Source organism: Anopheles marshallii, chromosome 2 (genome assembly GCF_943734725.1).
Source record: "Anopheles marshallii chromosome 2, idAnoMarsDA_429_01, whole genome shotgun sequence".
Classification (NCBI taxonomy): Eukaryota; Metazoa; Arthropoda; class Insecta; order Diptera; family Culicidae; genus Anopheles; species Anopheles marshallii.
In genome coordinates, this window is record NC_071326.1 from 38935751 (window position 1) to 38962077 (window position 26327).

The window sequence follows — 26327 nt, forward strand, 5'->3', positions numbered from 1 at the left end:
ACCGTCGATTACTAGCAGCACCACCACGGGCCTGTGAATTTATTACCTTATTCTTCTACTTTGTGGACAAACCGGGCCAATATGTTGTTACCCCGTATCGATCGTGGGCCTGTCAACGGATGCGGAGGACGCGTGTTGCGTTTTACCACACACAACAATGCACTTCATTATCGATTGATGGGCATCGAAAACTGAAGGTGTGTCCGATTCCCGGTCTTACGCTACATATTTTCATCATTTATCTATGCGGCACTCTACCCTACTGACAACCCTTTGGTTTGTGGGATTGTTTGTTAGTTTAAAAAAAAACCCTCGAATAAAACTGATCGCATCAGTGTTCCCGGCTCTACCCTAAGCTAGCAGGCACGTTTTGGTTTCCGAAACCTGCCGGGCAGACAATTCTGCCCTGGTGCACTTTGTCTGTAACGCTTGAACGGAGTTTGCCAATCGTCTCCGGGTAGAAGCGGTTTCATGGATATCGTTGTTTGCATACGAAATGAGGGTGGAGTCCCTCTAGAAAAACTCGCCCGGTCGTATAAACATGAACGAACAGACACTCACACCGACATTAGTACTTTTTGAGTTGAAATGTCGTACCATGGCCAGCAAGCAGAACAAATTACCCGTGTTCGAGTTGGCCACAACTTTAAGTGACTTCACGCACTGTACCGGCTGCACGATGACACCTATACTAACAAAATTTGCCAAAGCAGTCACAGTCGAGTGGAGCTGTAATTGAGTTTTGAACAGATAAAATAGTCCGAAATTAATTGATCTCCCCAGCGCTATAGTACAAACACCATCAAGGGGGTCAGTTTTGTTAATGTTGCCTCCGTCGACAGCGATTTTTTCCAACTTCGCTTCTGAAAGGTCTGCTACCAATTTGTGGCCTCCACATTAACTACCTCAGATCGGACAGGCTCGATGTTGATACACACGTGTCCCCGACGATCATGACCTCTGCGAAAGGCTTTGCCGAGACAAACTCTCTACGGCTTGTGGTTTTATGGATACGTTTCTTGATGTATCTGTTACATCATTTTCCTGTTGGTTATTCTAGACGTCCTCCCTGGGGTTTCTTTTGTAAATTACTCTTATTGATGTGGTGTGAAAGTTGGAAACATCTTCCACAATGTCGTGTTTCTTCCTTCGTAAGTACGCTTGCTGTGGCTGAACTCGTCCATTTCCTGTGCCTTTCCCGAAGCATTCTGATCTTCGATGATCATTAAGATCGTCAACAGTTCCTTGCTTCCTCCCGCGTTCTCTCCGTTCTTGATTGTTACTTGATAGTTTTCCATTCGAGATGGACTTTTAGGTCCAGTTTTTCTTTTCTTCTCCATCTGCTTCGACCAAAAGCATCAAGCCGGTATTCTTTCTTGAATTTTCTCAGGCTATACAGCCATCCCCCTTTTCGTGGCGAGATCGTTTCATTCAATTCGGTTCCTCCACTTGTTGGCTGGAGGGTCTTCGCCGATCATCGGATGCTTAGCGGCGTTTTCATCGAATACCACAAGTGGGCTAATTAGTCACCTTCGTGACCATCACTGCCGGTCCCGGTTGGTATTTCCGGTTCGGGTCGGGCCGATGATGGGCGCATCGGAAGGTATGCGATGTCTGACCGACAGAACGGCATCAACAGGAAGTGGAACCTGAATGTCCGCTGGTGTGATTAGGAATCCGTGTTTCCATTGTAACGAACTTATGTCATACAGATAAAAACTTGGAAGAACATCCTTCGTACGATCTAGAAGACCTAAAATCAAGACATTCCAAAACAGTTTGTGAGCTTAACATTCAATTTAGTCTAAATTAACGTACCTTTTACCCTGATACAAGGGGTGGGTTTTGAATCGAAATTTCTCACAAGCTCCCTATTCTAAGCAGTGTTATCAGTAAAATGCTATCGATCAAACAACTCGATCTGTTGACAGGATGATAAGCATATTTCTTCACACTTTACTTTCAAATCGCACTTCTAATCGGGTGTAGAGTTTTCGGACAGCTTGAGCATGATCACGCATACAGCCCCGGGGTTATGCTCTCACGTGCACCTATCGAACCGAGTGTGTTCTTGACCATGTTTCACCTTCCAGTATGCTAAACGCAAACACCCATCGTTTGCCAGTAACGGTGGGAATAATTTCATCGCAATCTTTACATGGTGCACGGTTTGTTAATTGTTTTCCAATCGCAATCATAACCCGACCCGGCTGAAGCGCTGATTTGTTATTACACTCCAATCCAAGTAGCTTCTCTGCGCTGAGTTGTTTATTTATATTCACCGAATGGCGTTGAAATACTTCCAAATTCAAGAAGGCTACGAATGCTGCCACGGGTGCAGCTATGCTGGGGCTAGAAGTTTTGTTGTAAAGGGAACGATCGACATCTCACGCAATAGAGTGTTCGAGGCTCGTTACAAACACACGTACCTTTCGGACGTGCGTACATGTGTCTGTGAGCAGGGCACGGAAGGCATAGAAACAAACAGGCACACACCCCTAGGCGAAGACGGATTGACTTGGTGGTGCGGGCCATGGACTACGAAGCGACATAAGACAGACGCCGACAGACCTTTTTTTTTCTCCCAACACCCGCCGATACCACCCAGCAGCAGCAGCAGCAGCAGCAGCATACGGTCTGCCGTAGAAAGGGAAACGGGACGGACGGGACGGTTTGGACAAATTGAAAGGAAAAATAATAAAGCGTGGAATAAAAAAATAATAAAATGAGTAGAAGCAACCACAGACTACAACAGTACAGTTCCGACCGACGGAAATGAATTACATTCTGCTGTGGGATCATTTCAATTCATCCGAATTTCCTGCCGTCGGTACCCGCGACTACAACGCTCCGCATTTCCATGGCAACGAGAAAGATCTTCATTGAGATGGTTTGATGAGCAAACAGTTATAGCTGCCTTGGATGCGTTTTTTTTTTCTACCGCCACCGGAAAAAAGCATTTTAACTCGCACTCGCTGTACTCATTTTCATCTCCCGTTTTTGGATTGCATGCCGTAAATTTCACTAATGACACTGTTTGATACCGTGTTTACACATTGAAAAATTGGCACACTTTCGATAGCGGATGGAGGGAGAAAAAGCACAGCATCCAGCGAACTGACCCCGCCACACAAGCTATCAAAGCAGGCACACTTTCTTCTCACTTTCACGCAAAAAATAGAAAAAAAAATCAAACTTACCGTCCGTCACGGCAAAGGAGGCTTCGACCGGAGGCTGTATGATAGCTGGAGCGGTTGACGAAACGTTGCTAGTATTAATCACTCCCCCATACCCCACACTGTCATCCGGGTCGGCATCCTCAACCTGGGACAGTTTGTCGTTGATCAGGTCGGAAATCAGCTGGCTACACTCCGACTCGATGGCGTAGCAGAATTGTTTGAACTTTTCAAACCCATCGCGGGCAATCAGCTCGATCAGTTGATCGCAACGCGCATCGAGACTGGCTTCACCGGTCAGCTGTTCCTCCTGGGCGGCTGTTACGACGCCGGCCTTTAGCAACACCTGCACTAAACTCGTACCAATCAAATCACGCACAATCGACAACCGGTGACGCATCAGCAGCGACCGCACTTCACCCGTTTCGTCGGCCATCTTTTAACTGAGGCTTTTATTCACTGCAGCAAACTACATGCACAATCTTTGCCGTTTTGTTAACTACATTTCACTTTTATTCATATATTTTTTGCTGGTGTTACAACAGCAAAAACGATCATTCACACACCCACCAGGTGTGTGACAAATGCACGAAACAGCGAAACTACACGCCACAACAAACCGGAGACACGCTTTCAAACACTACCGCTAGCGCACGCAGGAAAAATTACTCTGAGAGCGAACGCCGATCAAACACGACCGTGGAGAGGATGCATCTTGCGTGCTGGCTGGACGGAAACGTACGTTTGTGTTCGTACGCTGGGAAAAGTATTGACATACGTATCGTTAGGGATGCTTGTGCACCGATTGACTTGAAATTTTTAGCAGATATTTATGACACAATTTTCTAACACTTAGTCAGAGGAATTTATTATTTAACTAGATTAATGTTGATTTAAAGAGCAAAATAAACTTTTAGTCGATATTGTTTTTCCAGCTTATTAAAGTTGTGTTCGCTATTTTATCATAATGTTTTAGATTTTTTTCGTGAGCTCCTGCGAGGAAATCCCCCCTTTAAATGTAAATGGTCTCATGTAAATGTTCACAAACTCGCAGAAGAATACTCTAGGAAGGTGCATTTGTTTGCTGCAAAGGTGTGTGTAAATTGTAAAGCCGAACCCAAACACTACGCACACTACTTTAATTGGTGTTCTTGTACGACACACTTGTATGCCGGCATAGGTTAAAAAGAGAGGCAAGACCGGTTGCCGGAGTGTAATTAATTTTGCATAGCTAATCATTTGTAAATAAATAAATAATTTAACTAAGACGAGCGCCAAAATAAAATTTTACTACAACTAAAATTAAAACTAAAATTCATAGAATATCTACCTTGTAATTTACAGTTCAAAATGTACATTACTTAAAGTTAAAAGGACAAATATTATTAAATTTTAAAACTTCAATCAACTCACCTTGATCAAAAGCCTTTTCGCAGCGGCCATCGTTTTCAGTTACTTAGCACGAGGCACACCGTAACGCTCCTTAGTGCGAGTATCGTTTCCGGTCCACAGACTGATCTATTGATCTAAGAATCTATAAATTGATCTCCACGCACCGGATCGGGTTCCATTTCCCCAAACATTTTGGGTGAACAGTATCGGTGGGAGAACTCGTTCGCCGGATTGTAGCACGTGATCGATATAGTTCGAGGAAGAAAAATACTCGTTGTGATATACTGCCGGTGTAAAGTGCACGAGTGGGCTGGTTAACACAAACAAACAAGAAAAATAGCACAATAATTCTACAAAATGGTTCTATTCGCAACAAACACCATTTATGACGCGGAGGAGGACCTCAAGGCTCAGCTGCGCAGCGTTATCATCACCCGTTCCAAGGAGGGTGCAACGATCGATGAAATAATAGGTACCGGGAACATCGTTCGACGTACCACACTGCACACACTTGTTTCCACCGGCAGGATGCTAATGTGTGTTTGGTTTGTCTTCTATTTCACTACCATGAACGCAGACGACTACACGGAACTGACGGGGACACATTTGCTGAGCATCTTTTTCAACCGTGCCGTGCTAGTCAAGTACCTGTCCATGCTGGAGAACGTTTGGTGCACGACAGATGGTTCGTGCGGTTTGCTGCTGTGGTTCTGCAACACACCGAGGACAAAGCACGTGGTGCATATGATACAGCAGCAGCGCTCACCACGTGCTAGAGGAGGTAGCTACCGGCAATACATGCCACGTGCTATTGCACAGGTAAATCAGGATCATCAGAGCAGCAGATCGACCAGTGGTGCAGAAACGGTGGCACACACTGAGGCACCCACGTCGAACGTATTCAATGGATTCGTATATAATGAAACAATGCAGACGCGAGCAAGCACACAGCCTGGCCGAGCTTATCGTTTCAAGCGTCCACCCCGAATGGTACGGCACAATCCGTACCAGCGAAGGACTTCGGATCGTAACGGTACTACAGGCTGGAGACAATCCAGATCAGATGAGCTGGATTATGTGAGTTTCTTGTTTTGGATAACATATTTTCTGGACGTGGTTTAATATTGATTTGTACTGTTTTACATTACAGTCGATGTACGGACCATCGTACCACCGTCATCAGCTAGTGGGAGACGACTTTTTTCTAGCCATAGCTAAATGGGAGCTCGGATTTTCGTTTGATCGAGGTACGTAGCCGCAAGGGTAATGCCCAAACAGGAAAATTCTTCGCTATTTTGAATCATCTCTGTGCTCTTGTTACTTTTGAAAAGGCCACTGCATCGATATGAGCGGACTATGCATCTCAGGACTAACGCTCTCGGAGGCTGCCAAACGTGTAGAGATCGCACCGTTCATCGCGGACCACGTGCTGGTTAATGTCGGTACCGTCGATCTGCTGCATGGACGAGAAATGATTGATCTAATACACGATTTCGACCAACTAGTAGCACGGTTCCGCGAGCGTAACGTAGAACCGATCATGACAACACTGGCACCGATTGCTAACTCTGGCGGCCGCACACCGATGGCCGATCGGTTGCTTAAGCTGAACGAGTACATCTGCCGTACCTGTCCACGTACGATCGACCTGTGGAAGAACTTTGTGCACGCGAACGGGACCGTACGATTCGAGTGCTATCAGCCGGGGCCGCGGAAGGTATCCGGTAGCATAATGCCACACGTTCTGTGGAACAAGCTCGGTCGGCAGCTAATGCTGAATGTGCTGGGAAACGAAATAGCCACACAGCTAACTACCGACGAACAGTGGAGATATTACTGATCAAGCTGGTTCCATCTTTGTTTGCTTTTGCTCTGCAACCTGTATAGCGTTTCTTAGGGCTTTGCTATTTAAGTCATGCCACTCGCACTCACCATCGGCAGTTAGTTTTTTTAATTTGTTATTTCATGTTATCGTGTCCCGTTTGGGGATCAGTGTCTTATCCTTTACGTTTGTTAACTGTCGTTACACCCGCACACACCATCGGATTGTTTGCTTAGCTAAAACTCTTTTAAAGTTATCAACAAACGGTATTCCACTGTTCCCACCGATGGTAACGAATCTGTTAAGATAGTGAAGCGTTCGGTATGAAGGACACACTGTACACCTTGGCCCCGGGACCAAGCGCATCGTACAGTGTGTCTTTGTGTTCCTGATCGGTACGGGCACACGTTAGTACGAAGCAGCAAGAGTTTGTCCTTCCGGAAGACGAATTGGCTTGGTGCTTCGGATACATCATACCACTGGGCCCAGGGCGTGTCCCGTACCAACGAACGCACCCAGCGTACGCGAGTTCCAGAATTCAGCTCTCCAGCCGGGCCGGTCCATTTGTACAGGGGAGCGTCTTTTTGAACTCCAAATCTGGTAAACGAGTGAAGGCTTGTAACATTCCTGACCGGTCGATACAAGTCGATCATCGTTGTTTTCGCTATCTTCGAAACATTCGTTACCACCGGTACGAAACTTTTAAGCATCACAAAACGGGCCGAGTGTGTACGTTCAAGCTTAAGCTATCCAAGCTGATCATGATTAGTTTCTTAAGCAACCAGTGTACCAATTGTTATGTTTATATGTGTTTTTATAGCGTCTTTCGTGTTTGTGCACTTTGTGTGTCAATAAAAATTGTACTTCCCAGTGCAAGTCAACTGAAACTAGGCAACGCGTGGTTGGAACTGATTTTTTCACGGGCATTTATTTGAAGCCGTTAACACTCCCGGTTTACCTCCGGTCATTTAGGTTATATCTTCGATACTTTGTATTTGCGAGTGTGAACAAAAGTAGTCGTTTACGTAGTTCCGGATGAATTTTTTGTCTAAAAGGAGAAAAAAGATAAATGTAGAAAACAACAATTTAATGTTTACGCCGGGACAAACTTACCAGGATATTGGTTCAAGTAGATTATACCATCGGCTAATCGCTTGGCCAACTTCTTGAAGAGAAATCTGTTTGCTATAAGTCCATCGTTTAAGGGACGCATCAGGGCCTGCACGACCCATTTGGCAATACGCTGCCGGCAGCTAGACACCAGCTCTTCGTTCAGCTCAATCGTGGGACTGTACGGACCCAGATCTTGCTCTTCTCCATCGTCTTCTCCAAACAGTGCCACGAACTGGTTCTGCACAAGCCGCTCATACCGACGGTAGTTATCTTCCGCTATTTTTACCAACAAATTGCGCAATTTCATTCGCTGCATGTGCAATTCGCAAGGCCACATACTGCAGCGTAAATCTTGTGGCCCGGATGATGTTACTGCTGCTGGGTGTAATACCGTTCGATCGATTTTGGGACTCGAAGGTCGTACGAAATGTGTGCCTGTTGTATGCGATCCCCCTAGAAGTGGTTCAATAGTTTCCCTTTCGTTTGCAACCATTCTCGAACGCTCTTGATCTGCGCACCACCCGAATATGGTCGCTTCCTCGTCCGACGGTTCAAACATTGCTTGCAATTCCTTGAGAATTTCATCATCCATTGCCTCATTACGGGGCCGTTTACTTTCCACTGTTGCTTCAACCGAATCCATCGTTTGTGGCATTTCTTTCGATTTTTGTACTGGATAGGTGGTGCACTCGGACGACACATTCCCATCACCAGAAAGCTCAAGGTACAACGATTTTTCTGCTATGATGTTATTACGTTGAAATAGTTGCATTTTTTCTTCTAAACTTATCTGGGGAACATTCGCTAATGGTGTGTCTCCAGTAGGTACACTCAAAGTGGTGAGGGCTATGTTTGCTTCAGTCTGTACACCGACGTGACACTGTTCCCTTTTCACGACAGCAGGCTTAAACTTTACATCAGTCAGATTGGGATGGATCAGTCCGAGGACCGTTTGTTTACGAATTTCTCCAAGCTACAAAATAAAAAGAGACAGTTTTAGTAAACAGAAACGGTAAAAATAAAAGTCTGCTCACCTTCTGCAGAATATAATTACGATAAAGAGATGTAATCATACAAGATTGTACCTGGGGGATACAGTATAATGGAAATGCAATTACCAATTTCAATAAATGAATCAATTTATGACCTTCAATCTGTTCTTACCGCTCGCATCTCAATAGTTTCGGCACACTGTCGCAGCTCATCATCGGTGAACGGATCATCGTTGTGGTTGCTGCTGTATGATGCTAACCATGTGTGATAATTCTTACGCAGTACCCTATCCAAATAATATAGGTACTGTTGACGCACTTTAGCCGTTAGCCGATGGGCGGGCATCTGAATGTCCTCGATGAGATCTTCCGTATCGATAGTTGCGCTATTGTACGTATGTTCTTTCACCGTTGGCACCTTATTCGATTCTTTAAAAGGATCAAACACACTACCCCGGTAGACGTAGTCGAATGGATCCGATTCCACATCGCCACAGTATTGCTTGTTGTTCCTAAAAGTATATAATAATACAGTACACGAAAAAAAATAAAGTGAATGACTTATTCTGAGCAAATCTTACCATTTTCGTTTCAGCATCCTAAAAATTCCGTAAATTATCGATCGGTTCTGATGTAGCGAAACATGTTATGAAGCGAAGAAGATCCGCACCGGTTGCCATGGAAAAAGAAAATTGTTTGTAAACAAACGGCTGTCAGTGGTTTGTGTGGGAATGCTCTTGTCATTCGGTTAGTGGAAATCGAACGGCGCAATTGAATAGCACCAACAGACGCACAATCGCTGCGCAAGTTTCAAGAATTTCTGGTGGCATTCGGGGAAATATTTCGACATTATGTGTGGCCGCACGTGTTTGTAAGCATTCTAGAGTTAGTATAAACTGTACATAACTGATCTAACGATTGATTTGTCGTATTCTCTTTCTTTAAGGACGCTGGAACCGAAAGATCTGGAAAGCTGTTGCAAATACAGCAAAACAGGTCAGAGTAAACCGAAACAGCCGCATTATCGAAATGAGTTCAATTGTGGAAAAAAGTACGTGCCGTCGTTTAATGTGGCACCCACGGACGTAACGCCAGTGCTTGTTGGCGCCGTTCACTTCGATGATTCTGCGGACCCAGCCGATCGGCTGCTTGTGCCAATGATGTGGGGCATGGTACCCCGTTGGCACAAGGGTGACTTCCGGAAGCACGGCCTAACCACAAACAATTGTCGTTTGGAAGGGTTAGCATTTTCCAAACTGTACGGACCACCACTTGCTGCTGGCCAGCGGTGCGTCATACTGTGCGAAGGTTTTTACGAATGGCAAACGGTAAAACCGATGAAGCCATCTGAACGGCCCGCATTCTTCGTACACATGCCGCAAGAGGAAAAGATAAAAATGGAAGACAAGTCGACCTGGCAGATGGAGCATGGTACCCAACTACAATTGCTCCGGATCGCTGGACTGTTCGATGTGTGGAACGATGATAATGGAGACAAACTGTACAGTTACACGGTGATCACCTTCGAAACCGAGGGTAGTTTTGCCAGCATTCATCACCGATCGCCGGCCATTCTCGAGACGGAAGCACAAGTAGCGGACTGGTTGGATTATAAGCGGGTTCCAGCAAACCGGGCACTTAATCTACTGCAGCCCAGCAAAACGATGAAATGGTATCGCGTATCGAACATTGTTAATAATTCGCGCAACAAATCCGACCAATGCAACAAGCCGCTGGTGGAAGGAAAGCTACTGGATGGGTGCGGAAAATCGCCTGTAGTTCCGAAAAGCAAGATGATGCAATCATGGTTGATATTTAAAAAGAGAAAAAATGATGATACCGAACAGAAACCTTCCGTTGAAGCCGCCCTAAAGAAAGAGCCGGAATCGGAACCTTTGGATAAAAAACCCAAACCAGACCCGGATGTTCCATAAGTAAGATGTTAAGAAATTTCTCTCTTTTGTGTTATAAATGAAACTTCTAAATAACCATCGGCATCGTGTTACTCGTCCATTTTATCAACAACGTTCCTCTTGATCGATTCCTGTAACATTTTTCTAGAGATAAATTTCAGTTTCAAATGTTGAATGCTTGCCGCACTGCCATCCCATTGTTGAAACAGGTTAAAGTTTATCGGATCGCATAAATCCGGCAACTCTATACCGCCTCCACCGAAATTAAGCTTTTCCGTTTCGATTGTGGCTTTAATCGCTGCTTCTCGGGCAGCGTGTTGCGTCGCACGATGCTTGCCGATCGATTGCACTATCTTAATTTGCTCTAGTTCTCGATCAAATCGCTTCAGGTACTCATCTATAAGTGCTTCATACTCTGCCGGTTCCAATGGATCCTGCTGTTCTAACAGGTGCTCGGCAAACCAGGCTAGTTTGTTACCAACCATATTCGCTTTAGCTGCATGTCCAAGCTTAATCTTTTCGCGGTTATTTATTCTGGAAAAAAGATGAAGCACCACTCAGAGAGAATGCAGGCTGTGAGTGGATACGTTGGAAACTTACTTTTTAACTTTGCGAGTCAGTGCTAGCGTTTTCCTACTTTTAGGATGTTTGCACTTTGCTAACTCCTTCAGAATGGTTTGCTTTGGCTACAAATTGACAAAGGACAAAGGACGTTGTACAAACAGTGACAAACTTATGAGCATTCTTACCATTTCGGTGAACAGGAATTCTTTTAAATGACGAAGGAATCAAATCGTTCCAAATTTTCTCTAAACAATCCGCACAACAAAACGCAGCATCCGCGCACGATGCTTTTGCCAATGTGATTTTGTTTTGAAAAATGAAAGATTCGCGATTGTACCGAATTGTCATCCGGAGTCGGTGCAAACAAGTAAATAAGTTTCAGGCGATCGCGTGGATGACAAACTTTTGAAAACGCCGTTTTTCGTTCGCACAAACATGAAAACACTATTTATTGCAGTACATTTCAATTTGTTGCTTTTTTTCTATATTCAGTTCGTTGTTATATGCTCATTGTTTTTTTTTTCATACAAAACATTTTATCATTTTATTGTTACATGTGTAGAATTCGCTGGCAGATATAACCTAATTCAAAACACGCTTAATTACATTCTCTGATATAGGGATGACAATTTATGATACTTAAACTATATACACACTCTGCAACACGATCGGCACACTATTTTACATGGCCAGAAGTAAATATGATACACAAGCACACATTCTAATTAGTGTTGGTAGCAGCACGTTACAGAGACCATATCTTACTGATCTCCTGCGATGGAAAGATTCCGGTTATCCTTTGATCATAAAATTTGGCACACTATTGAGCGGATTCGCAAAGGCGTACGTTTCTCGCAAATTGTTTCCCAGCTTAACCGTGTTGTTCGCGACGGATCCAATGCCACCAAACATGCGACCAACCAAACCTCTCGCCTGTGTAGGCTGCACGTCCGTAACTTTCTGAGAGTACTTCTTACCTTTGGAAAGATGGGGAAAAACATTACGATCTTCTGCCATAACAGTTATTCTTCTTTTTTCTTACCGATTAAAAATTTTAACATCGTACTGTTAAACTCAGTCGCCATCTCTTGGTGGGGTGCTCTGCCGCACTGTTCGATAATTTTGATGATGAAATTCTCGCAAAACTCCGAACTCTTTACAACCGACTCTAGCTTGTAAAACCGATCGTCGTTACCGCTAATGATCAGACAGGGACACTGAATGATCTCGCCTTCGCGCACACGGTAGAACAGAAAGTTACGATAGTAGTTCAACGGTCCTCGCCAGTCATCCGTTTGGCAGAAGCTGTACAGGTACGCTTCCATTAGATTATTCGTAAGCGAGCCATTGGTGCCGGATAAGTAGAGTTTTTCCTTTGTAACATGCGAGTGGCAGCGTCGAAGTACTTTATCGGCCGTATGCTTTAGCTCCATTTCTGGCAACATTGGTAACTGCAATGGAAAGCATCTTAGCTGGTGATTTCGAGATTTTATGGTAATAATAGTGCGACATCAACCTGTACAAATTCGAGCCAGTTCCGATTGAAGGGGGAACTTTTAGGAAGATTATCCCATAGCAAATTCGGATGGGGGGTCGATACGCTCACGAACTTGTCAACCATTTCCGGATTTGTGTGAGCAAACAGCCAGCTGGCAAAGAAAAACAAAACGCAAACTTTGAAACTCGCATGTTATGGGTGGGTGGAAGATAAACGGCTTACCCAATGGTTGCCCCCAAGTCGTGACCTATGATGGAAACACTTTTAGCACTGATGGCTATCAGAAATTTGCGTAAATCTTCACACACTTTTTTCGGCGTGTACTCGAAACGCCAGTGCGGTTTGTCGGAATCATTGAATCCCTTTAAATCCAGCGCGATAACGTGAAAATAATGTGTCAGCTCCGGTATCTGGAATGTATGCGAGGGGAGTGCGATTAGCAAAAAAAAAAAAAAAAACACTGGTTATTTTGATGTGCGCAACAGAATTCAGATTCCAGCCAATTCCACCCGATACCATTCCAACACACCTGATAGCGCCAACCAAACCAACAGTCCGGAAAACCATGCAGGAGCAGCACGATCGGGTTGCTTCGATTACCAGCCTCGATGAAATGTAGCTTGGTGTTCTGAAATGTTGGAATGGGGTAAGAAGCGGCTCGTATTGTGGCCAGTTACTTGATCGCGTTGTCAGCTTTGTCATCCGACACGGGTAGATCAATGAGCAAACTTTCTTGCTCTCTGTTCGGATTTATTCGTTTGCGGAGTCGCCTTTTTTACCTCAAGCTTCACGTACGAATGCCGGCCCAGGTTGGTATCTGTCATGAAGATCGGTGGTTTGTTGGGAAAATCGGTCCGCTCGATCGTGCGCCGCATGATCGCGGTCGGATTCACCTTGCACTTCACGCTCTCGTACAACCACTTGAGCAAAATCGCAAAGTTCGCCAGAAGACAGCGGAGATAGATCTTTGCTATCTCCCATTTCGGCACTACCTCCAGCACGTCGTAGTCACGCTTCTGGTTGGCCATTCTGGCTTGCTTTGATCCTTCGCCACACTAATGTCCACACTTTTGAACGAGTTGTTAGTACCGTTTTTGTCCAAAAACGGCCGCATTCACTAGGTAAATCAGTGTTTGTTGTTAAAACTGCCGTACCTTACACTCGGCGCACTTGTTCACCCTTAACAAAACACAGCAACCCGCTTGACTAGAGGTGCTTATTTACAGCAATTATAGATTACACTTTCCTGCTCTTGACCGGGACGAGCGATGGATCGCACGACGTAATCCAAGTGAGCTGGTCACTTTAGCACGTGTTGCTCCGGCAACACTACACAGGTCGCGGAATATCATCGGTTGAATAGATGGTCAGCAGATGATAGGTTTTGCGTCGATTACAGACGGTTGTGTCACAGGCGTTAAGCGCATAGAACGGTGCTACACGCAGTCACCCCGTATAGAATTATTGTTCACTCTGGCGGGACGCGAACGAGAATGGTCGACGGTGGTTGCGTTTTGCTCATTAGTGTGTGCATCGAAAGTAACGCGCTCGGCGAGCACTTGCACCATCGGTCCAGTCCAGCACTCACTATCTCACTGCCCATGAACCTGCACACGCTGATGACGTTGGTGGTTCCTGCTTACTTCGTAATAAAACACAAACACTTCCTTTTTTTCTGTACACCTCCCTGCACGTATTACCTTTCCGCAAGCGCGATGCACTTTGCAGCAGCAGAGTAACAGCGGATAGTCGTCGAAATACGAAGAAAATGGATGCGTTGCAAGAAACATCCGATGCTCTGTCAGTGACGGTCATCCAGATTCTACCCGCGGACACTACACTTCACGTAGCACGCGGCCGCAGCAACACCACGCTTCAATTCCCAAAGTGTCCGATGACTTCCAGCCGATTAACCTCTAGCATTTTCAGCAAGTAATTGCGATAACAAACCACCAAACAATCCGAAAGGAACAGCTCACAAACGCGCTCCACGGCCAGACGTGCTTCATTGCCAGCGGAAATTGAGACACCGAACAGCGTGTGTTTTGTAGGGCTGAAGATTCTGGTTCTTATCACGCATTATTTTTTTCCCCTCGTTCACTGCTCACTGCGCGTACGTTCTTACGTCTGCCGTGCACAGAGTATTGGCTGAACGTTAGGTTCACCTTACGCTTCAAACCGTACCGTGCAACACAAAAACATAAAAATGCTTGCTATGTTCATCTTTTCGTTCCCTTTTCGTTACGGCTCGACGAATAAAACACCGCTTCTAACGCAAGGAACACAGCGAAGGAGAGTTGGGAACGGCAAAAAAAACACACCACCTTTCGCTATCGTTCGGGAGTAACAAAACCAACACTTACACAAATTCAACACTAACGCACACACGCGCGAATTCAGCCGTATACACACTTCCCTTTCAGCCCTTCGTTTCACACAGGCCTGATTTATGCGAAGGGTTTCCGAACGGGATGGAAACAAATCTACGCTAATCTGAAATTTCCCACCGTTGGGTGTATTGGTGAGCGCAGCGTCATGAATTATGTCACGACGGGGCCGTCTGTGCTAAGCGCCGCATCACGAAACCATCTGATCGGTGATCCGGCCATGAAGAGTCGCGCGGGGTCTAAAGTCCAGCGGCTTCGTCATAGTGTGCGGCTGTGTGACGTAGTTTTTTTCGGGTGGTTGCCCTTCGCAACCGAGTGTGGTTTGAGCACGCGGTGCGGTAGGGAATAAATGTAGGTCACGCGCAGAGATTTAAATATTCGACACACACGGCCCGACACATGCAGCGTATTTACACCGATGTAGCACACATATCACGCTAAGCATTACGTAGTGTAGTGCATGGTTCACGACTGCTAATTGAATTTAGGACTTACAGGAACAGTGTCGATTCATGCACATCGAACGTAACGAATCGGCAGCAACGACAAGACTGGCAATGCCATTCCAGCCGGTGTCAGAATTTGCTGGTCTCTGTCTCGCATTCGTAATCAGTGATAATAGGCCGTTCCTGTATCGCCTGCAAGTAGTCGGACTGGAGAAATGCTGTACTTTCTCAATTGAGCTGTTCGGAATGTTCTGTATCTGATGGAGAGTTATAAATCTATTTTTTTTTCTTTGTATCGTAAATTTGACTCTATAATGAGTTTAACTCTCTTGACCATTATGAAGATTCGTGTAACATCCAATACACAAAACTCAAGAACCTCCGGGGAATTCACGAAACTAGAATCTTATTTTGAAGAATCTAACTATTGGAGTCAAATTCGTGCACGACAAAGAGCTTGTCGTATGACTCCAAAAACTCGTAATGACTCCAAAAACTCGTTGCATGCCAGGTGATGGTGGTGGATAGAAATTTCTCAGGGGTCTTTGCTACCACCAAGGGTCTGCGCGCAGAAAATAGGCTAGCATGTCTACTCTTCAACTTAGCGCTAGAGAGGGTCATCGGCGACTCGGAGGTGGAAACTACGCGGCCCATCTTCTTTAAGTCCATCCAGATCCTGGCATTCGCTGATGTAATAGACATTTTTGATTTACGGCTCTCCTACGTAACGGATGCCTGCCAAAGGATTGAGTAGGCGGTGGAAAACCTCGGGTTGTAGATGAACGAGGCAAAAACCAAGTTGATGGAGCCAACTCCGGCGACCCTTCTAACAAATCCTTACCTACGCAGGGGTGACTTACCATGGGTCAATAGTCAGCACCCACAATAACATTGATGTTGCGATACGCGCTGGGTACTGGTTGCCTACTGGGCATTCTACAGTCTGAGGATACTTCTCCAAACTCCTGTCGCGACGAAAGAAGCTGGGATTTCGGATTATATTCTCGGAGACACGGACTTTTGGCCTCGTATGTGTGGAAGGACGATGGAGGTGCCGCTACACTGACGAGCTCTATGAGGTTTACGGTGATGCCACTGTTGTGCAGCAGATAAGACTCGCCAGGCTCCGGTGGGCTGGTCACGTCATGAGAATGACACTGGACGACCCAACCTGTACAATACTTTTAGGTCGTCCACATGGACAGAGGAGGCGTGGTAGGCTAACAAATTGAGATGGAGTTGATGACGTTGATGCGTCCACCAGAATCCGCCGGGATAATGGAAAGACTGATGACGGCGCTCGATCATCAGCGGTTTAGAAGACTCCTGCAGCAGTTCAAATCCGCCAAACCGTTACAGCACCTGATAAAATAAATATAATAAGAGGATTTAAGCTACAGCGACAACAATGGGTAGAATCATGCACCCTTAGAGATTCGTGAATCTTCAGACAACTTATGAACCTTTAAAGATGTTGTTGTTTATTCTTTTTATAGAGACTTTGAGCTGGGCAGCTTCATTCGCCTCTAACCTTTAAAGATTCAGGAGTCTTTTGAGTAATGACACTTGTCAGGAGATTAAGGATGATTGAGAAAACGTAAGATCAGTATTGTTTTCTTGTAAGCCTGTTTGAGTTTTATTGATAGCTTCTTAGGGTTCTGGCTTTCCTTCCTATGTGCTGTCAGTGTTCTGGCTTTTCAAGTGAGTACATTTAGGTTCCACATATACGTTTATACGTTTTTTTGAATTGGTTTCTATCCAATCGCCACAATATTCCACATATAGGAGCGCTTGCGCGCATATAACTTCCGCTGGTTTATCTGCATGCAGTCGTGATGTTCAATAATGCTCCAGGAGCGACACACTCCGAGCGTTGCATAGGTAAACCCCTGACCTGACTGAACCAACCGAACACACCGATGTGCCGTGTTCGGGCTGTGGATTTTCTGTGGAAACAACGTCTTCGCTAGCGTAGCAGCAGGCAGGATGCAGCGGAACGGGTTTTTCGTGTTTGGTTCGCATTCTGCGCGAAGAGGACATCTAATTCGAAACTTATAACACGCTCCAACTCGCACCATTGCAAAGGAGCAAATGACAAAATGAGGAAGAATGAAACCGAACAACGAAAAAGGATCTACCCAATGCCACACACAACTCATCTAAACACAAAATGCCGAATGGTATAAAAAAAACAATAAAACAAAACAAAACAAAAACACAGTTTTAGGATCGTAAATGGTCTTTTCTTGTTCATTTTCGCTCATATTTGATGATGCCTGCGTAATCTCCGTTCGTTGGTGAGTCTTTTTTGGCTTGTTCTCTGCTGTTTCTCCTTCGATGTTATCACGACCAACGATTAAACGATTCTTTACTAACGCAAAAGGTTAATTGCACAAATTAAAACTGTTCTCAGTGTTGCAGTAGTGCCCTACATTGAGGGAGCGTATTAGTTGTTCTTCGTATTTTTGGTAAAATGGTTTGCCATATTTTTGTCTTTTTTTTCTCATTGCCTGTGTTCATGGCTCCCCTTCTTGTTTTATGCTCAGGTATCGATTCGATATTGATGGTGGAATCTAAAAACAACAAAAAAAACCGCTGTTTCGGCTATTCAGTTACTGATGGTATCGCTAATACGCCATTGCCGTTCAAAATATCATCATGATCGTAACGAACCCAATTGGTTGGATCGAAACTGTACTAACACTACGGTAGCGGTGGCGATCATGTTGCTAGTTGCAAGCGCAACGACAACGAAGATGATGCTGTGCATAAGGACGTAGACGGTTGCGATGGTGTCGTGCTGAAGGAGGCCGGCGTCATTCATGATGGTGCTGGTCGGGCCGCCATGCCAGCTTCTGCCAACGGTCTCGTCAACAGGCTGCTTCATTGCTGCAGCGACCGTGTTCCGGCCGTCGCCATTTTTCCTCCGAAATGCTTTGCGATGGTGGTAAAATAAATTAGTGACCGATGAGAATAGTGACAGTGAGGGCGATGGTTTGAGGGAAGAGATAAAGCCGGAGCTTTTCACGCTCATTGCAGATGCCGCCCTATCCGCTCGGCCTTCGCCAATGTCTTTGGGTGTGCGCGTGGCAACCGCCGGTACCGGATGGCCACCTCTGAGCCATCGTGCGATGGAGGAGAACAGTTCCAGGTTGTTGACAATCGGATCCACTGCACTGGACAGTGGACTGGCGATACCGCGTTGTTTTAAATTATTACAATTATAAGTTTTATCAGTACAAGCATGGTTAAGTGGTAGTTTATCGTTAATATTAATTCTTAGATTATTATTTAATAATAATAATAATGAATGACTTTTCTTCAGCCACGCCGTTACCATCACATCATCATCGCCGTCATGTACGCGGTCAGCATCATCTTCATAATCATCATAATTATTATCTTCTAATAATAACGTAGAGAATTGGATATCCATTCTTATCGCTGCTACTGCTACTGCTGCTGCTGCTGCTGTTGTTAGTACTGCTAGCTCATACTCATATTCCTCTGCTTCTACAACTAGTGACGGATGTTGCTGTGTCTCTAGTTATTTCTTCTTCTGGGCCTTTTCGGCGGCCTTCGTTACTTTACCGCCCGAAGCCTCCTTAAAGTTGACCGACTTGATGACGCCGACCGCCACCGTTTGACGCATGTCACGCACGGCGAAACGGCCGAGCGGCGGGAACTCCTGGAAGCTTTCGACGCACAGCGGCTTGCTTGGCACCAGGTTGACGATGGCAGCATCGCCGGACTTGATCGACTTCGGGTTTTCCTCCGTCACCTTGCCGGAACGGCGATCACACTTCTCCTTGATTTCCGCAAACTTGCACGCGATGTGAGCGGTGTGGCAATCGAGCACCGGCGTATAGCCGTTGCAAATCTGACCCGGGTGATTCAGGACGATGACCTGCAGGGGAGAGCAGAAGATTATGGGTGGAATTAGAATTTGCTATTTTGTTCGCATCGAGAGTGGATTAAATGATTTCTTTGAGTTCCTGAAGGACAATCACACTGTTGTACTTTGACTGAATTTTTAGACGAAACCCCGTGATGTTCCACGGACGACACGGAGATAACCGTGGTATATGAACAGCTAGTGCACACGACTAGATCACGCCAAGGTTTTAGAAGAAGAACTTATCAGCAATACACACTCTAAAACGTCACGCAAGTGCCAGTGATGCTTCTCATCAACGCCTGGACCGCCAGTCACGCCAGTTCCATTATTAGCTCCACTTTGCAAAAAAAACTTGGCCAAGCCTCCCCCCCCCCCCCCCCCTTGGGACTGAAAAGATGCCAATTCAGTATCAGCTACATCCGTTTTGTCTTGTCTCAAGTCCATACATGACTTGCCCCGGGGGCGTTATCAATGCATTGATATGCTGGATGAAATGCGGTGATAAAGGGATTATGAAATCATTTCTACTGTCTCCGGGAAGCTTAGACGTGCCAGAGGTAGTGTTGGGTAAATCTGATTCAGATTCATGAATCCGAATGGCAGAATAAAAATTCGGAATCTCCACTTCAAAGATTCGGCTACCTGATACTACTCAATGATCGGCACCGGATCGGATTCATGAACCTTTTAAGCATCGACTCCTGATTGGACTGACTCCTCACTAAAGATTCATATGAGTGACTCTTCTCAAAAGATTCATCAAGCCCATGCATGATCTTTCATAAGTTGAACACCGATTGTTCACCCCTAACAGATATTTTCGTCCACAATGTGTGCGCCCATATGCGTCAATGGACTTTGGCTTTTCTTTTTTTTTTTGGTTCAAATACACAGAAAAATTGCGTTTCACAAGAGAGAGAGAAATATTGCATCCAAAATTAGACATCTCCCTATTTTGATGCTGAAATGCTTTTTTGCTGTTGTAAATGTGCACACTTTTATGCATTGTGGCAGTATAAGCGACCTATTCTTACACATTTCCTCGGTTTTTCCAAAAAAAGAAAGGAAAATTTCCTTCTTACCTGAGCAGTGAAATCGGAGGCACCCTTCGGCGGGCTAGCCTTGGAGTCACCGGCCACATAGCCACGGCGCAATTCCTTCACCGACACGTTCTTAACGTTGAAGCCAACGTTATCACCGGGCAGTGCTTCGGACAGTGCCTCGTGGTGCATCTCGACCGATTTCACCTCAGTGGTGATGTTGACCGGGGCGAAAACAACCACCATACCTTTGGGAAATGGAGAGCGAGCAACGGGAAGAAAACATTAAACAGTTAGCGGCCGGAGCGGGCGGAGCAGGCTGGAAGCTTACCTGGCTTCAGGACGCCGGTCTCAACACGACCGACCGGTACCGTACCGATACCACCGATTTTGTAGACGTCCTGCAGCGGCAGACGGAGCGGCTTGTCGGTGGGGCGCGACGGCGGCAGAATGTTATCCAGGGCTTCGATCAGCGTCTTGCCCTCAGCCTTGCCCTCCTTGCGCTCGACGGCCCATCCCTTGAACCACGGCATCTTGTCCGACGGTTCGAGCATGTTGTCCCCGTGCCAGCCCGAGATCGGCACGAACGCAACCGAGGCCGGATTGTAACCGATCTTCTTGATGTACGAGGATACCTCCTTCTTGATTTCCTCGTAGCGTGCCTCATGGTACGGCGGATCGGTCGAGTCCATCTTGTTCACACCGACGATCAGCTGCTTGACGCCGAGCGTGAACGCGAGCAGGGCGTGCTCGCGCGTTTGGCCGTTCTTGGAGATACCGGCCTCGAACTCGCCGGTACCGGCGGCTACGATCAGCACGGCACAGTCAGCCTGCGACGTACCGGTGATCATGTTCTTGATGAAATCGCGATGTCCAGGGGCGTCGATGATCGTCACGTAGTACTTGGCCGTCTCGAACTTCCACAGTGCGATATCGATCGTGATACCACGCTCGCGCTCTGCCTTCAGCTTGTCCAGCACCCAGGCATACTTGAACGAACCCTTGCCCATCTCCTGCGCTTCCTTCTCGAACTTCTCGATCGTGCGCTTGTCGATACCGCCGCACTTGTAGATCAGGTGACCGGTGGTGGTCGACTTGCCGGAGTCGACGTGACCGATGACGACGATGTTAATATGAGTCTTCTCCTTACCCATGCTGGCTTTTTACGTTCCTCTGCTGGCCTCAAAACAAAACTATAGAATCCAACTAAAACTCAATCTCTCTCTCTCTCGCACTCTCTCTCTCTCTCTCTAGACGCTTCGTTTTTCTTGAACGATATCCGTTTTCTTGTGCTTTGTCTTGATGATGCCGAGGGGGGGACACACTTCTCAAACGCTCGCTCACTCGTACGATTTGCCGAAAATCTGTAAATATTGGAGTTAAAACAACAAAAATAAAAATTATTTCACCACTTTCGCAACGAAAAACTTCAAGAAGTAAAAACTATGTTTCCAACACTTAGAGCACTGGATTGCTTCCCGTTAGCGAACCTTTTCATCCTGTTCACATTTGATGTGCTTAAACCGTGCGGTTATCTGCTTGGACTGGACCATCAGTATCCAGCAGACGTAAGACATCAGGATCACGTGAAAGATCCTCATTTTTATCTTGTCACCAATTACGCTCCACAGTGCCCAAACATACGCACGCTAGAACCGGCAATGTATTTCTTTCTGCCTTCCTGCGATTGCTGGAATAAATACTCCAGAATGGCAATTCGCGGAACGGCTATCCAGCAAAGTGGTGTCTGCCGAGAAAAGAACCCACTTAGTCTACCACGTCGGTCCGTCACTGTGACTGACCACCACTAGACTAACCGTGATCATCGCAGACTGTCTCTTGATATGGCGTCCGTCCGAAAAACGCATTCGCTGTTCGCTATCGCAGCACAAGCAGAACAAAATGCGGTAACAACCGAACGGAGTGAGAGTTTAAAAAAAGATGCCTTTGAAAATGTTGAGTGTTAGTCAGGCTGCTGCCGTTATTGTGTGCGTTCAATCGGGGAAGACATTTTCAACACGGTGTCAGTTTTTTTTCTTTTGAAGTTTACATATAAACGCGAAATTTGACAATTATTTGTTCGCGAAGGAATGTTAAATGATGATTAAATATATATTTAGTCTATTGCTAATTTGATACATATTTTTTCGTATAAGAGAAAAAAATACAATAACAAAGTCGCCACTTCAAAAAAAATAATTAGCCTAATTTACTGTTTTATTCAATTTTGTTTCTCCTACGCCACGATTCATTTTGTGAGACATAATGTATTTCAAAGAATGTCCTAATAGTTCGTGCTAGCAGAATTATAAGATTCGAGGCCGTTGGTAACAAGAGCTCGATAGAATATTGGCATCACAAACAAAGCTGACTAATCAATCGTACATCAACGTCGCATGTGATGGGAAGAGAATGAAAGCAACATGAATAAAATTCACACTTTACTGCAGCAAAAACCGGCGTCTGGAAGAACGGCTTTTGGCAAGGCAAGTCGCGCTTATCTCAATGGTGACGACGGTCTGCCGAGTGGGGTGATTTTTTTTCTAACCGTCTCCCAAAATTGTGTCCATGAGCGTAAACTGACATTGTTTACTACTGCTGAATTATTCTTTCAGCCAACTGCAAGATTATTCACCTCACACAGCAATGATGGTGGCGGTGAAGCATTTTACCAGTTGCGACCGGTATAGCAACGATAGCATATAAACAACAATGTTAGCAATAACAATATGAAAATCAGCCATTACTATCGCCATCAGTAGTATTGCTACTTTATACCCTGTTAGCACATGAACGCGTTAATTATATGAATGAAATTAAGGATAGAGTCATTTAGTCAATCTACTGCCAATCTTTAGTCCGTTTGAACACCTTTCAAATATACAAATATGATACATATTTATAGAAACGTTCTGTTCTGATACAAAAGGCTTGAGGATGAAATATAGTCAAATGGTTGGAAAGTGAAGTAAAATAAAACGTATAGCTCACATCCCTGTTTGTCGAACAAGCTCCACAGAATCATCTCTTCTGTGGGAAAAAAACAAACTCTCCCACTCTCTCTCTCTCTCTCGCTCTCGCATTTATCTCCAGCAGGGTAATATAAATCGATACTCAACACTGCCTTCCAGGAGGTGAATGTTTCTTCACGACAAATTCCTCCGGCACACGATGGAGGCGCCCAGTGCTGGACAATTAAACGTGACGCTTAGCAACTTTGAAATGCCTACAACTATAGAAAGGCTATGGTTACCTGTGCAAGAATGCGTGCAATGGAATGTGTTTCAAAATTGCGGAATTGATTTGGATGTCATCTTCCTCCCGACCCAGCCAGCAGGAAAAGAGTTGGTGGAGGTCGTGACAAATGGGCCGACTGGTAGAAACACATTCTGGAGGCGATGCTCATGCGCACGGCCCGAGCCTTCATGTGTGGGAGAATAAATTTTCCCACCGTTCTGTAGTAAAATTTTGCACGCTAAATGCATCCCGATTTGTAAAAACAGCTTAAAGTAGGATGGTTTTTTGGTGCTTGTAGAGCCGTACGGGTAAAAGGTTAGCTTATCTCTAGCAAAACAAAAGTTATGACTACCGTCCATAGAATGTTATAGAGAGATAACGGAAAAGACTCTCAACAGGAGACAGCGCCATCTGTTGTTGAGCGCTACCCAACGGAGCATGATGGGGATATCTTGAGGATTACCCTAGTAACTTTGGGAATTTTCCCATCAAATCGAAAGAATATTTGTTCAGTTAGGATTGTATTCACCATTCAGACTTCCAATAAATGCTACACATTTTTTATTAGTGGTAGAATGGTAGCCGGCATTTTCCGGTCCCAGAGAGACTTTTCTAATAGCAGAGAGAAAGAGAGAAGTAGAGAGCAGCGATGTGATTTTACCACCCGGTGGTTATTGATTTTCGGTTCCTACATACCTTCAACTACGGTACATTATAAATTGAGCGGTTGTCAGCCTGCCTCGTGTGGTATGTGTATCCAAGTCAGCCATGTTTTATACATCCCCCCTCCCCCCACACCATCTGAACCAAGGTTGCTTTCTATAATCTTCAATCGATAAAACTAACGCAAAACTGAAGGAAAATCAAGAATTTTTGCAATCCGGATATCTTCAATTCACATATTTCATGTAGATAGGCAAAGGGTTTTGGGTGAAACATCCATCACCGACATTGATTTTTCCCAGCCTCATTACAAACCATCCCATTCCCGGGTGAATTGCGGCGGCTATACTGCCCTCAAACCGGTAGACATCTTGCTTTTTCGTTGCGTGTGCTCACAACAGTTTGGACGAAAGACGGCTGAAAATTGCCGTCCGTCATTACCGTGCGCCCGTCACCCGTGGAACCGGCCCACCGCTACGTTTCGCACACACTCGCTGTGTCTAACCGCGGACTGCAATTCGCGTACCAAGAGACATTGTCTCCCGCTGGCGTGACATGTCGGTATAAATATAGAAAAGCACATTTTTCTGCTCAACGGCCACGAGGTAGCAGCAGTTTGCGAAAACCTAACCTAAGATTTTTCATCCACCGTAACGATGTCTCGCCTTCGCCGGAAAACGTAAAACGTGGTGGGAGGATTTGCAAATGTGCAACTATACAATAGTTGGGGCTTGGGAAATTGGTGAATTAGTACTTACAGATTTGCAGCCCTTCTCGGTGCACAATCGGTAAGGTCAATTGCACACAAACACACAAATACACACACACACACTGACTCGGACGGGCAAACTCTCCTAGCAAGTAGCACTGGTAGAAGGACGAAACTGCACCAGCGCACGTTCGCTTTCGATACTAGCGGCGAAATGAGCTGCTGGGCTCCAGCCGAGGTTTTCACAAGTTTTCCTCTTCGCTGAACAGTTTCGCAAGGTTAGAGAGTGCTTTCCTGCTCTCGCACGCACGCACGCCGTTGGCTTGTGGGTCGTTTTTTGCTCCAACACCTAGCTATCCCTTTCTACCATATTTCACGTTGCCCGGCACGCCAGTTAGCGGGTTGAAATGGATTTCCTGGTGTCTAGATGTTTCCTCGAACATGTGTACCTATTGGCTGGACTAAATACGTCAAATGCGACGTTGAATTAGTGTTCCACACAGTACACCATGCTTTTCCAAGGCTTACTCAAACTTAAAGAAAAGTTCCGCCTACCAGGTGTGCACTCGAGCAGTGGTAATTGCTCAGAAAATTAGTTCTCTCTCCAAGTAGACACTCGTATAAAAAAAAAGTATTACTATTGTAGGGACCAAAATGACGATGCCTCTTATCGTTCTAATTTGCTTTCTAAAGTTGATGTGAAAATTTTTGGAAAATCCAGCAAACACACTGCAACACAACTGTGGCCGGCCCAAAAAGTTGGCACCGAAAGTGCCATCGGAAAACTCGTGCCCGGCCGGTATTGCAACATGTTCCGCAACGTCACGTTTTCACGAAATGTTACCAATTTCCGTACTTAAAACTCCGTTGGCACTTTGCTTTCCTTATTTTGTTCACCGTACCGCCCAATCCAACGAGCGGGTGCGTTTTTTGGTCGATGATTTTCCAGAAATTTTCACACAATTTTTGCAAGAGCACACAGAAAAACGTTCCACTTACCACGAGCACAAAGGAGTGAAAGGCCGAATTTTCACTTCACGTTCAGAACATGCGCCGACCAACGTGACGAATGAATCCAACCGAGGTGAGGAGAATTAGCGTTCATCCTGCGAATTCAACTTCGCCCCGAGCGGCACATTGGGGCGAAGCACCCGTTCAAAACCGTTTTTGCTCTTTGAAAGTGCGGATGGCATATGTTTTCGGAGGTTACTTGCTGCATTCTTCTTGCGTATGTATGTTCGTTATGAATTTAAATATAGCTTAAACGATGTTTTGCTTTTCTAATGCCCATAAATCCACACACACATAGCATTCACATGCTACGCCCAAGTCACACGATAAACCTGAAAAAAAAATAGGTAGCAATCATTTATCCACATTGCTTAAGAGCAATTCAATCGCGATGTTAAATCGTAATAAATTTTACTTACATTCATGAGAGACCGTTGTATATTGTCGCCGGATGGTACTAGTCAGT

At 45.4% G+C, this 26327-nt stretch overlaps 7 protein-coding genes across 7 annotated transcripts in view; 2 read left to right on the forward strand and 5 right to left on the reverse strand.

Annotated features, from left to right (window-relative positions):
- The window catches only part of LOC128709446 (tight junction protein ZO-1), a 49543-nt gene extending 45931 nt beyond the window's left edge, over positions 1 to 3612 (reverse strand). Inside the window, exon 1 of the mRNA XM_053804443.1 lies at positions 3201 to 3612. Within this exon, the coding sequence (XP_053660418.1) occupies positions 3201 to 3612 (412 nt within the window). The remainder of the gene's footprint in view (positions 1 to 3200) is intronic.
- A 1313-nt stretch (positions 3613 to 4925) lies between these two features.
- On the forward strand, positions 4926 to 6408 carry LOC128707519 (maternal effect protein oskar). Its single transcript, XM_053802474.1, has 4 exons — positions 4926 to 5040; positions 5146 to 5645; positions 5719 to 5815; positions 5900 to 6408. Exons 1-4 carry the CDS (start codon positions 4926 to 4928, stop codon positions 6406 to 6408), a joined length of 1221 nt encoding a protein of 406 aa, XP_053658449.1.
- A 950-nt stretch (positions 6409 to 7358) lies between these two features.
- Positions 7359 to 9093, reverse strand: LOC128708764 (uncharacterized). The gene is made up of 5 exons (XM_053803743.1): positions 9077 to 9093; positions 8668 to 9007; positions 8538 to 8588; positions 7504 to 8476; positions 7359 to 7438 (listed from the first exon to the last, which is right to left on the reverse strand). Exons 1-5 carry the CDS (start codon positions 9091 to 9093, stop codon positions 7359 to 7361), a joined length of 1461 nt encoding a protein of 486 aa, XP_053659718.1.
- Positions 9094 to 9346: 253 nt separating this feature from the next.
- LOC128717934 (abasic site processing protein HMCES) lies at positions 9347 to 10429 on the forward strand. Its single transcript, XM_053811610.1, has 2 exons — positions 9347 to 9366; positions 9442 to 10429. The coding sequence occupies exons 1-2, from the start codon at positions 9347 to 9349 to the stop codon at positions 10427 to 10429; spliced, it is 1008 nt and encodes a 335-aa protein (XP_053667585.1).
- Positions 10430 to 10497: 68 nt separating this feature from the next.
- LOC128717935 (translation machinery-associated protein 16 homolog) lies at positions 10498 to 10893 on the reverse strand. Its single transcript, XM_053811611.1, has one exon. The coding sequence runs from the start codon at positions 10891 to 10893 to the stop codon at positions 10498 to 10500; it is 396 nt and encodes a 131-aa protein (XP_053667586.1).
- An 871-nt stretch (positions 10894 to 11764) lies between these two features.
- LOC128719618 (epoxide hydrolase 4-like) lies at positions 11765 to 13498 on the reverse strand. The gene is made up of 6 exons (XM_053813245.1): positions 13250 to 13498; positions 13000 to 13098; positions 12693 to 12880; positions 12489 to 12621; positions 12015 to 12423; positions 11765 to 11949 (listed from the first exon to the last, which is right to left on the reverse strand). The coding sequence occupies exons 1-6, from the start codon at positions 13496 to 13498 to the stop codon at positions 11765 to 11767; spliced, it is 1263 nt and encodes a 420-aa protein (XP_053669220.1).
- Positions 13499 to 18663: 5165 nt separating this feature from the next.
- On the reverse strand, positions 18664 to 21395 carry LOC128709526 (elongation factor 1-alpha-like). Its single transcript, XM_053804529.1, has 3 exons — positions 20573 to 21395; positions 20284 to 20489; positions 18664 to 19210 (listed from the first exon to the last, which is right to left on the reverse strand). The coding sequence occupies exons 1-3, from the start codon at positions 21393 to 21395 to the stop codon at positions 18851 to 18853; spliced, it is 1389 nt and encodes a 462-aa protein (XP_053660504.1). The 3' UTR covers positions 18664 to 18850.
- Positions 21396 to 26327: the final 4932 nt, after the last annotated feature.

Bases quoted from the DNA above. Each gene is read 5' to 3' on its own strand.
- LOC128719618 (XM_053813245.1), bottom strand. From the start codon at position 13,498: ATGGCCAACCAGAAGCGTGACTACGACGTGCTGGAGGTAGTGCCGAAA. The intron at 12,424-12,488 runs GTTGATGTCGCA...TTTCCATTGCAG, and splicing joins ACTGGCTCGAATTTGTACAG to TTACCAATGTTGCCAGAAAT. The intron at 11,950-12,014 runs GTAAGAAAAAAG...ATCTTTCCAAAG, and splicing joins GATGTTAAAATTTTTAATCG to GTAAGAAGTACTCTCAGAAA.
- LOC128708764 (XM_053803743.1), bottom strand. The intron at 8,589-8,667 runs GTAAGAACAGAT...TGTATCCCCCAG, and splicing joins AAACTATTGAGATGCGAGCG to GTACAATCTTGTATGATTAC. The intron at 8,477-8,537 runs GTGAGCAGACTT...TTTATTTTGTAG, and splicing joins GTAATTATATTCTGCAGAAG to CTTGGAGAAATTCGTAAACA.
- LOC128709526 (XM_053804529.1), bottom strand. From the start codon at position 21,395: ATGGGTAAGGAGAAGACTCATATTAACATCGTCGTCATCGGTCACGTC. The intron at 20,490-20,572 runs GTAAGCTTCCAG...CATTTCCCAAAG, and splicing joins GACCGGCGTCCTGAAGCCAG to GTATGGTGGTTGTTTTCGCC. The intron at 19,211-20,283 runs GTAAGAAGGAAA...TCTCCCCTGCAG, and splicing joins CCTCCGATTTCACTGCTCAG to GTCATCGTCCTGAATCACCC.
- LOC128717934 (XM_053811610.1), top strand. From the start codon at position 9,347: ATGTGTGGCCGCACGTGTTT. The intron at 9,367-9,441 runs GTAAGCATTCTA...TCTTTCTTTAAG, and splicing joins ATGTGTGGCCGCACGTGTTT to GACGCTGGAACCGAAAGATC.
- LOC128717935 (XM_053811611.1), bottom strand. From the start codon at position 10,893: ATGGTTGGTAACAAACTAGCCTGGTTTGCCGAGCACCTGTTAGAACAG.
- LOC128707519 (XM_053802474.1), top strand. From the start codon at position 4,926: ATGGTTCTATTCGCAACAAACACCATTTATGACGCGGAGGAGGACCTC. The intron at 5,041-5,145 runs GTACCGGGAACA...CCATGAACGCAG, and splicing joins AACGATCGATGAAATAATAG to ACGACTACACGGAACTGACG. The intron at 5,646-5,718 runs GTGAGTTTCTTG...TTTACATTACAG, and splicing joins GATCAGATGAGCTGGATTAT to TCGATGTACGGACCATCGTA.